This window comes from Zootoca vivipara, chromosome 7 (genome assembly GCF_963506605.1).
Source record: "Zootoca vivipara chromosome 7, rZooViv1.1, whole genome shotgun sequence".
NCBI classification, from domain to species: domain Eukaryota; kingdom Metazoa; phylum Chordata; class Lepidosauria; order Squamata; family Lacertidae; genus Zootoca; species Zootoca vivipara.
In genome coordinates, this window is record NC_083282.1 from 67,409,280 (window position 1) to 67,422,261 (window position 12,982).

Sequence of the window (12,982 nt, forward strand, 5' to 3'; positions counted from 1 at the left end):
AATCCATAGGTATTCCTTCAATGGCCACTGTCACCATGTTCTTTGAATAACAGATATATATTGGGACAAAGGACTTTTTTCGTCCTCATGGTCAAGCCTCCAGGAGCTGCATGTCAGCAATGGATGGGTCCAGAATGAAAGTGGGTGTCAGCAAAAGTGAGCAGAGCCAGAACTTTTCATTCCACCCCCTCACTCATGCACTACACACATAGAATCCCTAGGGTCATCTAGTCTTGCAATGCAGGAATCTCAACTAATGCATTCATGACAAATGGTCATCCAATCTCTGCTTAAAAACAGAGATGGTTTCTGTGTGTGGCCACTGATTTATTTCCATACCCTCCACTCCACCTGCAGAAGAGGACATAAAGTTGCCTATGACACGGAGCAAATCCTTGTACACTTTTGCATGTGTGTCAGAAAGCCCATTCCACATACATGGGTACTGGGCCCAGAAAACCCTGTTGGCACTCCTGGCTGAAGTTGTGAGGGAGAGAACTGAATGGGTAGCCAACCTACTTCAACAAGAACATAGGAAGCCACCTTGTACTGAGTGAGGCCATTGGCCCATCTAGCTCGGAACAGTCTGCACTGACTGGCAGCAGCTCTCCAGGGTTTCAGACAGGAGTCTCTTTCAACCAGGTATTGAACCCAAGACCTTCTGCCTGCAAAGCATGTGTCCTACTGCTGAGCCGCCACTCTTCCCCTATGCAGTAGGCACAGCGCTTCAGAACCACGGAGAGCTCCCAGCATCAGTAGTATACAAGCAGCCAAGCTAAGGCTGCAATTTTAAAGTGAGTTAAAATTGTGCGGAATTACATTTCCCCTTTTACTTTTTCCCTTTAAAAAAATTAAATAATTTTAATTTCAGTATAATTAAAATAGGGGTAAACATGTACTTCATGCTGTGGAGTGAGCACTGAGGAACGTTGCCTGGGGAGTTAACAGAGCCATGCTTGAAGGTTAAGAGCTGTGGCAAAAAGGTCAAAAAGGAAATAATCCGAGTCCCTTTCATTGGTTTAAGTGTTTAAAAAGATTCATAACTGCGCTGAATGTATTTAAGGTTGGATATTTTGATATTGGTATTCTGCTCATGCTGCATATAATTCATTGGTGCAGTATCTCGCCGCATTTAGCAAAGCAGCAATAATAACTGTTGTGGGCTTTTTTTAAAAAAAAGAGTTTTAAAAGGTGACTTTCATATTTAAATAAATCTGGAATGAGGACTTTGAGAGAGAGAGAGAGCAAAAAAAAAAAAACCCACCATCACCCAATTATCTTTGCTGGCAAATGCCTTAAAATCTTGTCTATTGCTTTAGATAGATAAATAAGTAACTTTTTAATGTTAGAAAATCCCTGCACAGAGTGGAGCAGGTGGCACAGAAGATAGCAGACACCAACAATCCTTCAGTTTGGGACTGGGGCACCTTCATTAGTTACTTAGATGCTGAGGCCACCAGAATTAGAAATTGCTATATTCTCCTCTATTTCATTTTATTCCATCTCCATCACTGCCCAGATACCTCCCCCCTGCCCTGTATTTTTCAACTCTGAAGCCACTGTAGTTCAGTAGAAAGTGTTGTGTGTGGTTTTTTTTTTAAAAAAAGTTTTGACCTCATTTCATCTCTCCAATGCATCATGAACTTACTGGGTGGCCACTGAGATGCTGCTGCCCATTTTGCAACTAATCAATCAGCAGCACCATGGTGATTGTTGTGAATTTGAAAAAGGCAATAATTGTAAAAACAACTGACGAGTCGATAGTGCAGCTTAATTTAATAAGCAGCCTTAGATTTGTCCATCCTGGGCACTATTGGCTACTCTGACTGGCAGTTGCTAGTTTAGGGGGTCTCGGGAATCCTTCAAGTAGAGTAGAGTGGCTAAGGATTGGTCCTGGGACCTTCTGCATGCATGACATGTGCCACTGCTCCATGCCATATTGATTTCCATTGTGATTTTTATTTATTTATTTATTTAGGCCAGCTGTTATTGAACTTCAAGCACAGGAAATACGTGTTAAATCATTGTTCTTAGGTTTCCTTTCTGATAGGAGGGGCAAAGTTTAAAGGGGGAGGAGAACTGTGCCTTTCGGTTATTCAGATGTCAAAGTTGCATGTACTTAATTTCAGTGGCTCGTCCTTCATTTGCAATCTGTTCTGTGTGTTTGTGTGGTTCCTCCTCCCACCGTTTTGCAGGGCTCAGCTGACCAAGGGGAGACAAAAAGTGCCCAAACCAACCAACCTTCAAAAATGATCCCACCGAAACAGCCCTTGTATACAATGCCACCACAGGCCTCATCACCCTATCCTGGCTTGGGCTCCTTCTTGTCCCCAGCAGACCTGCAGAGCTACCGTGGACACCCTCACCCCAGCCTCTCCAGGAACCTCAATTCCAAACCCATGTTGCCCAGCATCAGTGCCTCGCCACCCCCTTCTTTCCAGATCAGCCCCCCTCTCCATCAGCAGCTGTCTTTGCACCACCCACAGAGCTCCATCCTCAACCAGTCCCTCAGCATGCAGCAGGTCCCACAGCAACCCATCTTGTCTCCTTCCATGGCACTACAGGTACAGTCCCCAATGAACTCTTCACCACCAGGCCAGCAGGTGAGTGGCTTGAGCCCTAAATTACGATTCTTAACCATGAATTCCGCACAACTGGGTTTTGCGAACTTGTGGCTGAACTAGACACGATGCTCAAAAGATCCATGATTGGGGTGTCCCTTGGCTATTTGTTTTGCTAATCAGCAGCTCCCACTGGGGTGCTTTGAAGATTGGGGAAATTGTGCTTTGGAAGAGAGTGGCCTACTTCACCCTTGCAGTTAACAATTTATCACAAATCTGCTGCTCTTCTTTGTTTGTCCTTGTTAATGCTTTGGAAAAGCAAACCACGATCCCCGGCAAGAATTGTGGTTTTGTTTTGCTCAAGCAAACTGTGGTCAGCAAGCCCCTAGAATAAACCTTGGTTGCATGATCCCTGATTTGGATGTGACGCTAAGCCAAAGTTCATGGTTTGTTTCTCCCATGGGAGGAGCAAAGATAGTGAGATAACACATATTCATCATGAACCATTAACTATGATCTACCATAATGTGTGAACAAGGCCACTGTTTCAGCATTTCCTTCCCCCCATGCCTTTCCCCCCATATCAATGCTACCCTTCCTCCAACTGCTATTAGCTCCAAAAGAGGTAAAAGGCAGGAATAGCATCTTTTGCTATCTTTTCCGCTTGTTTAGCTAGTAGCAATTTTTGGTGAGTGTGGGCTGATTTACATTGGGGGAAAGGCATTGGAGAAAAGGCTTAAACACATCCCAGAGCATAATTTCCCTGATCTTCAAAGGGGCTACCCATCACGAACCTCCTGAATCACATCAAGTTGGCATACCCAAGTCTACTTTTTCAAATGGCACGTAAAGGTCATTAATTGTCATTACTTTCTGGGTTGCAATAATTTGAATCCTCTAATAAAATGCACCACCCTGTTGCGGGAGGTTTCTATATACTGCCCCAAAATAGAGCAATATATTAGCCAGGCACCCCAAAGCACCAGTGGCAAAAGCTCAACATTGCTTCTGCTGTGCTAACTAATGGAGACTTCGGCAGTCAGAAATCCTTTTACTGTACTGAAAAGCATTTCAAAGTTATGGCACTCATTTTCAAGTGCGTGGGTTTGTTCATTAAGTGCATTTATTATTTAGAGCTCAAAGGTGAATCTGCAGTGCAGTTTCCCTATAGTTTATGTGTTCTGGACATCTGTCATATAGGTACCTGGATACATGGACCTATATGAGCAGAACCTTCCATGTTCCTGAACTACTCAGAGTTAGTATTTTCCTTGGATTCTGAGCTGCCTTGTATTTGCACCTGGTTGATGTCAATTGGGGAGGAGGGGGAGAAATAGCTTTATTGAAAGTCTTCCTTCTGAAATGTCACATCATGGTTATCAATATTTTGAATATTATAATAGCATAATGCTCCTAGCTTTCTTTTGGGGATTGAGAGTGAGAAGTGATCTGTTAATATGAACATTTTTGTCATGGTTTATCACTGTGGTAGTTTGCAACGTAGTAATTTAGATCAAAATCTTCAAACCGGCTTCAAAATAATTATAGTGAAGTAGAACTAACACTAATTAAAGTCAGTTGAAGAGCTCTAAAGTAGGTGAACTTGGAAATGGAGTATTTTGCATCACTGGCCCAAATAAAGCTTAATTTTTGTAAACCTTGTTGCTTGAATTCCTTGTTCAGATCTCATCTTTTCCTAGTTAATAGATGCTGTTCATTTGATTATGATTAAATCATACACCAGGATCTGCAACAGCATCTCTCATTAGACTGTCTCTCAAGCTTTTTGTAGTCAAAAATGTGTCATCGGATGAAGCAGCAGTGCTTGTAAAGATTCTCCTCACCACATTACTTTAACTTCAACTACTTTAATGCCTTAGAGCAGTGAGAGACACATTTCTTTTGGGGAAAGTGGTTATGATTGCAAAGAAACAAAACAAAAACATAGATGCAGGCAAAAGCATGTGTCATTGTGCATAATATGGGCAATAAATATGGAATGAATTTTTCTCAAAACATGACCTTGTAAAACAAGGAAGAGAAAGAAAGCAGCTGATTTCTTTAGAGAATAAACATCCTGTTGTACATTTTCACTTTGGTCTTGATTTAAATTAAGTTCTTGAACCTATTGCTATCCAGACATTTAAGCACTTTGCTCAGCTGGGACTCTGTTTGGAATTTATAGGTAAAGCCAGACTGTTTTGCCCATATCCTGCTTCATAACATTTTCTTTTCCTCTGTTTTTCCACATTTAGGACTTCTCACATATGTCATCTGAGTTTCAGAACAGTGTTGGGCCGCGATCACCTGCTGCATCAAACCCCCCAGGAAATACCGAGTGGGACAATGAATACCCCAGCAGAGAGTGCGGAATTAACCACTGCAGGCCAGTAGACAAAATAAGAAATTTCAGCATGTTTAGAGGGCAGTCTAAATGATGGAAGTAATCAAAGCACGATGTTTCAAAAACATTCATACTTGTTTTTGAGCATGAGTGTTTTTGTTTAATACCTTTCTAAGGAATAATGCTATCTTGTCTTCAGAACAACTGTGTTTTCAGACTAAAGTGGCCCAGTGCTAACTTGACAAAAACTCAACTCTTCTCTTTAGTCGTCCTTTCTTTTATGAGTTTGTACCAAGAAAATGGTCAGAACTCATGTGGATATGTGATGTGATACTTAAACCGATTATATCGGATTGAATAATTAAGGCATGATGATTGAGCACATCTGCACCCAGAGGTTTCTGCTTTTGCATTTCCTCATAGCCCTCTATAACTTCTGCTAGCTGAAAGTAGTAATACATCTGTATCTTTTCCCTTACCAAATGGCACGTGTGCATGCTGGTTTTCAATGCTTTCAGTTCACTCTTTAGAGTTACTAGAAAACGCTCACTAGAAAGAAGTAGGTACTTTCCCAAGTGGGTTGAAACAAATGAATTTATCGGATCTTCTGTGGATCAGCTGTGCCTAGTATTCTACTTTCCTGCCTTCCAAATGTTCATAGTTTCTAGAATTAATATCAGAATTTGTCGTTTGCTCTTGCTGCAACCTTCCATTGTTTCCCATTATTTTCTCCTCCATCTAAATCAGGTGAGGAAGCTGTGGCCCTCTAGAAGTTGTTCTACTCCAATTCCCATCAGCCCTGGCATGCTGGGCCAGTGACAATGGATTATGGAAGTTGTAGTCCAACAATATTGGGAGGGGGGTCCACAGGCTCGGCATCCCTGCTTTAAGTAATGCACATGAACGAATGCATTGCAACACTAGGCTTTTTTTTTAAAAAAAGCAATCAATTGCACATGATTGCATCAACAATTCATTCAGTATACAAGCAAGAATCCCCATACAAAGTGTCACCATCCTGCTGGTGCTCATCTAGTTCTGAGCATGTGCAGTGTGATTTTTCTTTATGATTTGCAAAAAATGTAGGGCTGAGCTAAATGTTGAGTCCATTGCTTCCTACCCACAAGACACCTGAGTCAGAACAGGAAGCATTGATTACAGCACGATATCATGTGATTCGTTGCATAATGAATACTATCATGGCATGGGGAAAGCCAATTAGGAACCATTCTTCTTGATACCTGCTTCCTATGTACAGAGCATTTTTTGGTGTATGAAGAATAATTCGGTTCTGTCCATTAAAGCAGTGTAGCTAAAATCCATGTTTATCATCTCATCTTTGATTTGTGAGAATAAGGATCTTATCACTGATTGGCTACACATCTATTTTCATGTATTGCTGTGTGGGTAGAAATGCACAGAAGGGGAAGCTTAGCCTCCCCCTCCCCCTTCAGCTGTGTATCATTGCAAACATATACCAGTTTGACTGGCACATGTCATTTGCTTCCAATAAAGAATCTCATAAAGGATCCTGAGAACCACAGTTCTCTGAGGCAGTTCAACGGTTTGGTCTTATACTCTCTCAGTACCTTTAAGGGGGAGAACCCCACAATTCCCAAGGTTCCCTGGAAGGTGCTTTGATAGTTCAGTTGCAATGTGGATTAAGCACTGGGCTTTGTTTTGTTTAAGAAGACAGGAATATGTTATTGAAACTTCAAGCTTTATCTATGGCATCACTCCATCCAGAAATACAGCATTCATTTCTACTCTCTGTGGTCATCCAGTGGAGTTTCTGCATAGGGACCATCTCCCATCCTTTCTGTAGCACAAGTGAATATTGTACTGGTCCCTTAGGATTACTTCTGTCTGTTTTGAAGCTGCTTTGCTGCAGGGATTTCCCCCCCCCCCTCAAGTGTAGTGTCCTCTTTGTGAATGTAAACCCCACCTCCCCACCCTGCCTCCAGGGGAAGCCTGAAAAGTTTTTCTTGCTGTCCTTGTCTCCAGTACTGTGGCAAAAGAGTTCTGTACACATAAGGCCTAAAGTGTTACAACTTGGCTCTGTAAAGTTGGATAGTGTTTAAATGTTGGCATTTAGAGGAGGAACTGAGCACCCTGTTTTCAAATGTTAACTGTTTAAAGAAAATTTTTAGGTAAATACTGACCTTTTTAAAAAAAAGAAAAATAGTGGCCAACATTTTAAATTATAGCCAGGGATATAGAAGAAGGGACAAACTTCTTCTTCTTTTCATATGTAAGATCCCAAATGAAAAGGTCTCATTTTGCATTACTGAGAAAGACCCTTGCTGAAGACATGCCACATTCCACACTATGTACATTTAATGCACATTTAAAATGCATGGCTTCCCCCAAAGGATGCTGGAAATTGTAGTTCCTAAGATTCTTTGTGGGAGAAACTATGGCTTTAAATGCATGATGTGACCTTTCCCCTGCTAGTCAGAGGATGATTCCATCCATCCAGGTGTCCCATCATTTCAGCCACAAGCCCGCTGTGGACGTATACCAAATGTGTTTGGGTCAGACATACATCCTTCTTCCAAGACAGAGTTTAACAAAAACTCATTTCTCCGCTTTGTAGCAAAAGCTGCTGAGCACAACTCTGATTGACTAGAAACAAGTGAGATTGCTAACCCACTTCCTCTCTCTCTTTTCCGAACTGTTTCCTTCAAAAAGGGATTGGGGGGGGGAGACACTCTGGAATTTCTTTCTTTCTTTCTTTTCCTTTTCTTAAGTTCCATTGTATGCCTTCCCATCTCCAGCACCAGAGTGCACATTTATCTATTGTATTATTAAAGGACCAGACAAATAGGTAAAGTGACAAAAGATGCTTTTCTGAGACAAGGCTGCCCCACCTTCACCTCCATTAGGCAGAAATGGAATTTGGGAAATTGAAGGCCAGACTTCAAGGCCCCTTCCTACAAAGAGTGGGGAAGTGTTTTTCCTTAAATAATCTGGAAAGTTCAAGAGAAGGCATAATTTTTTCGAAATGCCAGTGCTTAATGCTTCTTGAACTTGTGTAGAGGAAATGCTTGTTTGGGTCCTTCCTACTACACGTATCCACATAGAACTTGCTGTGGAATAAATAGTACTTTGCAGTAGGAAGAAACGGTGTGATGTGTTATTTTTATAATAATGTAGGAGGCAAATAAGCAATTTCAAGCATTTTTGGCATTCAGGACGTTCCAAAATGTTGCTGTTTCTATTGGTTCTATGTGATGCAGCAAAAAGGGGCTGATTTTTAAACATTGCATGTAAGTCAGTCTCTCTCCCCCCCCCCCCCCCGTGTGTCTGTGTTTGTGTGTGTGTGTGTGTCACACATTAACACTTCAGAGGGCAGGTCATGTAATGAGACACCTGTTTGGGGGCTGATGTAAGTTAGAAGCCTCTCTTTAGTGCAGCTTCATTATATAGCTTAATATCAACATAATATATAACCCAATATAAAAATTGCATTATTTAGGCATATTGGCATGCTGAAGAATGCTAGAGTACCCTAATGAAACATGAATGCAGCAGGCAGGTAGCCACTCTAAGGAAGGAAAACAAGCTCTTGGCATTCTGGCAATATGCAGTATTGTGTGTACAGTGCCCCGTACCATTCATGATCAAAGCGCTCACATTTCATGCCTTTGTCACAGTGAAAATGTCAGATTTCATGGTTTTATCTCATATTCCTGGAAAATCATATTTAAGCCATGCAGATTAGGCTAAGGATGACAGAAAATCATTATAGCAGATTATGAGGTGAACCTACTTCTGCAGCAAAATTCCAGTGTGGGATATATATATTTTTGGCAGAGGGTGGGGGTTGCTGATGATTCTGGCCTCCCTCACAGTGTATGACAGTCTGCATCAAATGTCACCCCTGGACGAATCGTGCTCCCAGTCTTCTCGTAATATTTGATGCTTTCAATGAACACACTGTTGTTCTTTCAAAGTCAGCATAATTTGAACGTCTGTTGTGAAGGTCTAACATAGGCAGTACACCTTGGACAGAATCAGTGGGCTTGGGTCAATTTGATGATAGGCACAGTGTAATCCTTTGATAATGGGATTCAGGGGGAAATGAATGGCACTATAGTACAATTGTTTAATTCCATAATTGTAGGAAATGCACTTGGCTATTCAATAAATATTTGTAATGGCAACATGCCTCTCATATGCTCTCGGATGCTATAGCCCTAGACCGTACTACCTTGCTAAAGTTAGCAAACCCAGCCTCCTTCCTAATTAGTGTTCTTTTTGCGTTTTGTTTCAGAACAGTAAATGTTTGTTCAGATTCTGTAGGGGCTGGGACTTGGGTTGGATGGTTTCATGAAAACATGTTGTAAGCTTCACAAACGGAAATCATGTTGGTGAAAAACAGGGTGTTTGTTTTTTTGTTTTTTTGCAATGTACCTCCAGCATAGTGCAGGCTTATATAAAGAGAGGTGGTATGGATGGTCTGCAGAAATTTTGAGCCATCCACACACACACCTTGCAACCTTGATTTGAAGCATGCTTATCATATAATTAGTGAGCACAAATAGCACAAAAGTTGCTTTGACTACTCTACTTATTGTAGATTCTGATTATCTAGTGGAGCAAACCAGACCCATAAAGCTTCAGACATTTTGAAGGCTTAAACCAGGCACCCCCAAACTTCAGCCCTCCAGATGTTTTGGACTACAATTCCCATCTTCCCAAACCACTGGTCCTGTTAGCTAAGGATCATGGGAGTTGTAGGCCAAAACATCTGGAGGGCCGCAGTTTGGGGATGCCCGGCTTAAACAGTAGCATCTCATCCCTAGCTGGTGAGGCACAGATATTGGCTTTGGAAGGACATTGTTTGAATGCATTGCTACTTGAGATTGTTGCTTGTTACAGGAACATGGAGAGTTCCACCCCCTGCAATATGATGCAGTTTCCTCTTTTGCATCCTCAGAGCTTCTTGTGAAAATGCTTCAGCACTATCAGGACTGAGTGCCAAATCTGAACTGCAGTAGCATCTGAGCAGCAGATCTTAGAACCTTGCCATCAATATTTGCTCTGTTACTTTACTCAGGCTTGTTCCAGCCTAATAATGGTCACGACCGCTGAGCTTTTCTCATTAAAGGCTACTGCTGTGTTTATTTTTCTTCTCTGTTTATCAGACATTAGACCACTGAATAATCGTCAGCCGCTCTCATCTCTCACAGTTAATTATTGTTTACCCTTCCATGCCACCATGTATGATCTGCTCTCTGGGCATCTTAATCAAACTTTGTAATTTAGGCTGTGTTCTTTAAACCTTTTAGTCCAGAGTGGTCATGGGAGCACTCTGGGATAAGCAGCCTGAACAGAGCATTAGTCTGTGAAGCAAATCACACAGACCTGCTGACTTGCATACAGTCAGTTTGTCCAAACAAAAACAGACTACACTAATTCATGATGGAGACTGGAAGATTCATTCCAAATTATTCAGTCTTCCAAATCACTTGAGTAAGTGAACAAACACCGTAAGAAAGGAGAGATAAAACATAGCAAGCACACTTAGTTTGGATTCAATTATTTATAGCAATGCCCGTAATGTGTTTGGCAGAGTAGTTTGTAAAATTAATGAAGTTTTGGTACTAGAAGACCTCACTACTTTGTCTACGTATTAAATCTTTGCTGAGGATAGGAAGACAGAACATTTTAAATGCTGCTTATAAAAAAGTACAGATAAGTGAATTATAAGAGAGAATGTGATGGACATGATAGGATGCTGACTACTTTTGCAAATGGATATATCAGTGAAGTACTTCGCTCTGTTCTCATTATTCCTACTCCAGTGTTTTTGAGGGGAGGATTAATCTCCAGGGCACAAACCAGCAAATATTAGCTACCACAGAGGGCCAAATTTGGAGTGACAGTTATGGGCCAATCTATTTAAAGTTATAGTTACAGGTAGGTAGCCATGTTGGTCTGACGTAGTTGAAACAAAATTTAAAAAATTCCTTCCAGCAGCACCTTAGAGACCAACTAAGTTTGTCATTGGTATGAGCTTTCGTGTGCATTCCATGTTTATCTGAAGAAGTGTGCATGCACACGAAAGCTCATACCAATGGCATACTTAGTTGGTCTCTAAGGTGCTGCTGGAAGGAATTTTTTAATTTAAAGTTATGTAATGGGGAGCAGGGGTCCAGTTTAAAAACAAAAGAGCTAAGAAGCCATGCAAGTGAGGGGGGCTTAAATTGCCCTGAAATCCCCAATCTTTTACTTCCTTGTAGCCTCTTCTTCTCCTACCCCACTTTTGTCTCAGTTGAACTCATCCTCATGGTTTGGCAAAAAGATAAATAGATAGATATCATTAAATTAACATAACGAGTTTTCATTACTTTGACACTTGTGTTTGTCCCTCACCTTGATTGAGATGGCTATTCATAATCTGGCAAAAAGAAATTGCTTCTTTTCTTTGAGAGGGCAACTTTTTAAAACATCCTTTCTCGAAGACACAGTGTGCCGCTTCAATTTGCATTAGATTTAACAGCATACATCCCATTGGTTTTGATTCTTGTGTTTTGCACCTAAGATCTCTGTAATCATTATGAATTTCAAGCCAAGGAAAGAAGGATTGCCCTTTAATCTGCCTTCCCATCTATTTTTAATTTACAAGCACAGGTGATCCTAATGTTGCTATCAAATAGGCTTGGATAGTTGTATCCCACATTTTAAAAATCCAGTTTGTGGCAATTACAGTATATAGCAAGTAGGGAATATATATACCTATATACCAGTATGGAATATAATCTAGATGTACCTCCTAGCCTGTGGTTGTATTATGATTTTATGATTCACAATCTCACCCATCCTATTCCTTTTGTTTCTCTTACAGCATGCTGCCAAGGGACAAGTCACTCTACCTCACTTAAACCCTGACATCTCCATTCTGCAAAGGTGAAAAGGAAGGACATTTAAGAGGGTCTGTGATACAGGCTACCCAGATGGGCATCAAGCAAGTCACATGGGCAAGAGAGCACCTCGCCTTTGGCTTCATATCCTGGCTCTGAGAGCAGCTTATTCCTTTCCTTCTCTTCTCCTCTTCCTCCTCCCTCCCTCCCTTTCTCCTTCTTCTCCAAAGTCCTATTGTACATGGAAGCCAACCTTGCATAAATCACAAAGAACAAAATTTACAAAGGACCCCCCCAACCCCACCTGCCTGCCCCGTGCTCCTTTCTCTGCTTGCCACCAGCTTAGCTATGGACCATTTTCCTAGCGAACTGCTTTTTAGATTCAGCACAGACCCGGGCGCTGCGCTTGTTCAGAGGCATTAGGCTTGGCTCAGCAGGAGAAGACACTCTTTCGATGACTTGCTAAATGGCACTAACCTTTGTGCAAGACAAATGTGAAGTCTGTTGTGAATATTGTACATGCGAAAGGCCTCAGATGTCTGGCAAAAAAAAATTAAATTTAAAAATTAAAAATTAAAACCTGTTGTTTGGAGGTTAGGTGGACAGAGCAGATGGGAAGCAGAAGTGCAAATATGAGAGGGAAACAATGTGAAAAGACCATGAAAAATATAATTTGTTGGATAGTTGTAAGTAGCTTAATAAATGTTTTAGAACTGTGCTAAAGACATCTTTAAGATTTTTTTGTGGAAGAAATTAGTAGTTTACTTTATAGTAAAAGCATTTTATATTAATTGTAGCACATTTTTTTAGTTATACATAGAATGGAGATGTGTATAAAAAGAAACAAAAAAAAAAAACCTGCCAAACTCGTTTCTATTATTTGTACAGCAAGAAATGGACAGTTTATATCCATGTTATATGGCATTATTATATTTTTTTCAGCCATATGTCCATCTATTTAAAATTGCTGACAAGGATTTTTGTCTATTTATGAAAAAATTAGAAAGCAGATTACAGTTTATGAAAAGTGCGTTTTCCATGGGTTTTTTTTAATTATTATTTTTTATTTTCTTTGTGGTGCTGTTTATGCAGTACCTGCACATTTTTGCTCACAATGCTTATCTTACCTTTCTTTATAATAAAACATACGAAAAGTAGAAAGAAAGCAGCCTCATTCTTTTGTGGAACACACACAGGTGCTGTTGTGT

At 40.8% G+C, this 12,982-nt stretch overlaps 1 protein-coding gene across 7 annotated transcripts in view; it reads left to right on the forward strand.

The window, feature by feature from the left end:
- The window catches only part of TOX2 (TOX high mobility group box family member 2), a 220,867-nt gene extending 208,214 nt beyond the window's left edge, over positions 1-12,653 (forward strand). For 5 of the 7 annotated variants that reach the window (XM_035123035.2, XM_035123040.2, XM_035123037.2 and 2 more), the window contains 2 exons: positions 2,196-2,603; positions 4,817-11,751. In XM_035123035.2, the coding sequence (XP_034978926.1) occupies positions 2,196-2,603; positions 4,817-4,999 (591 nt within the window). In that variant the 3' untranslated portion in view covers positions 5,000-11,751. The other 2 variants (XM_035123036.2, XM_035123039.2) reach the window with 1 other exon arrangement.
- Positions 12,654-12,982: the final 329 nt, after the last annotated feature.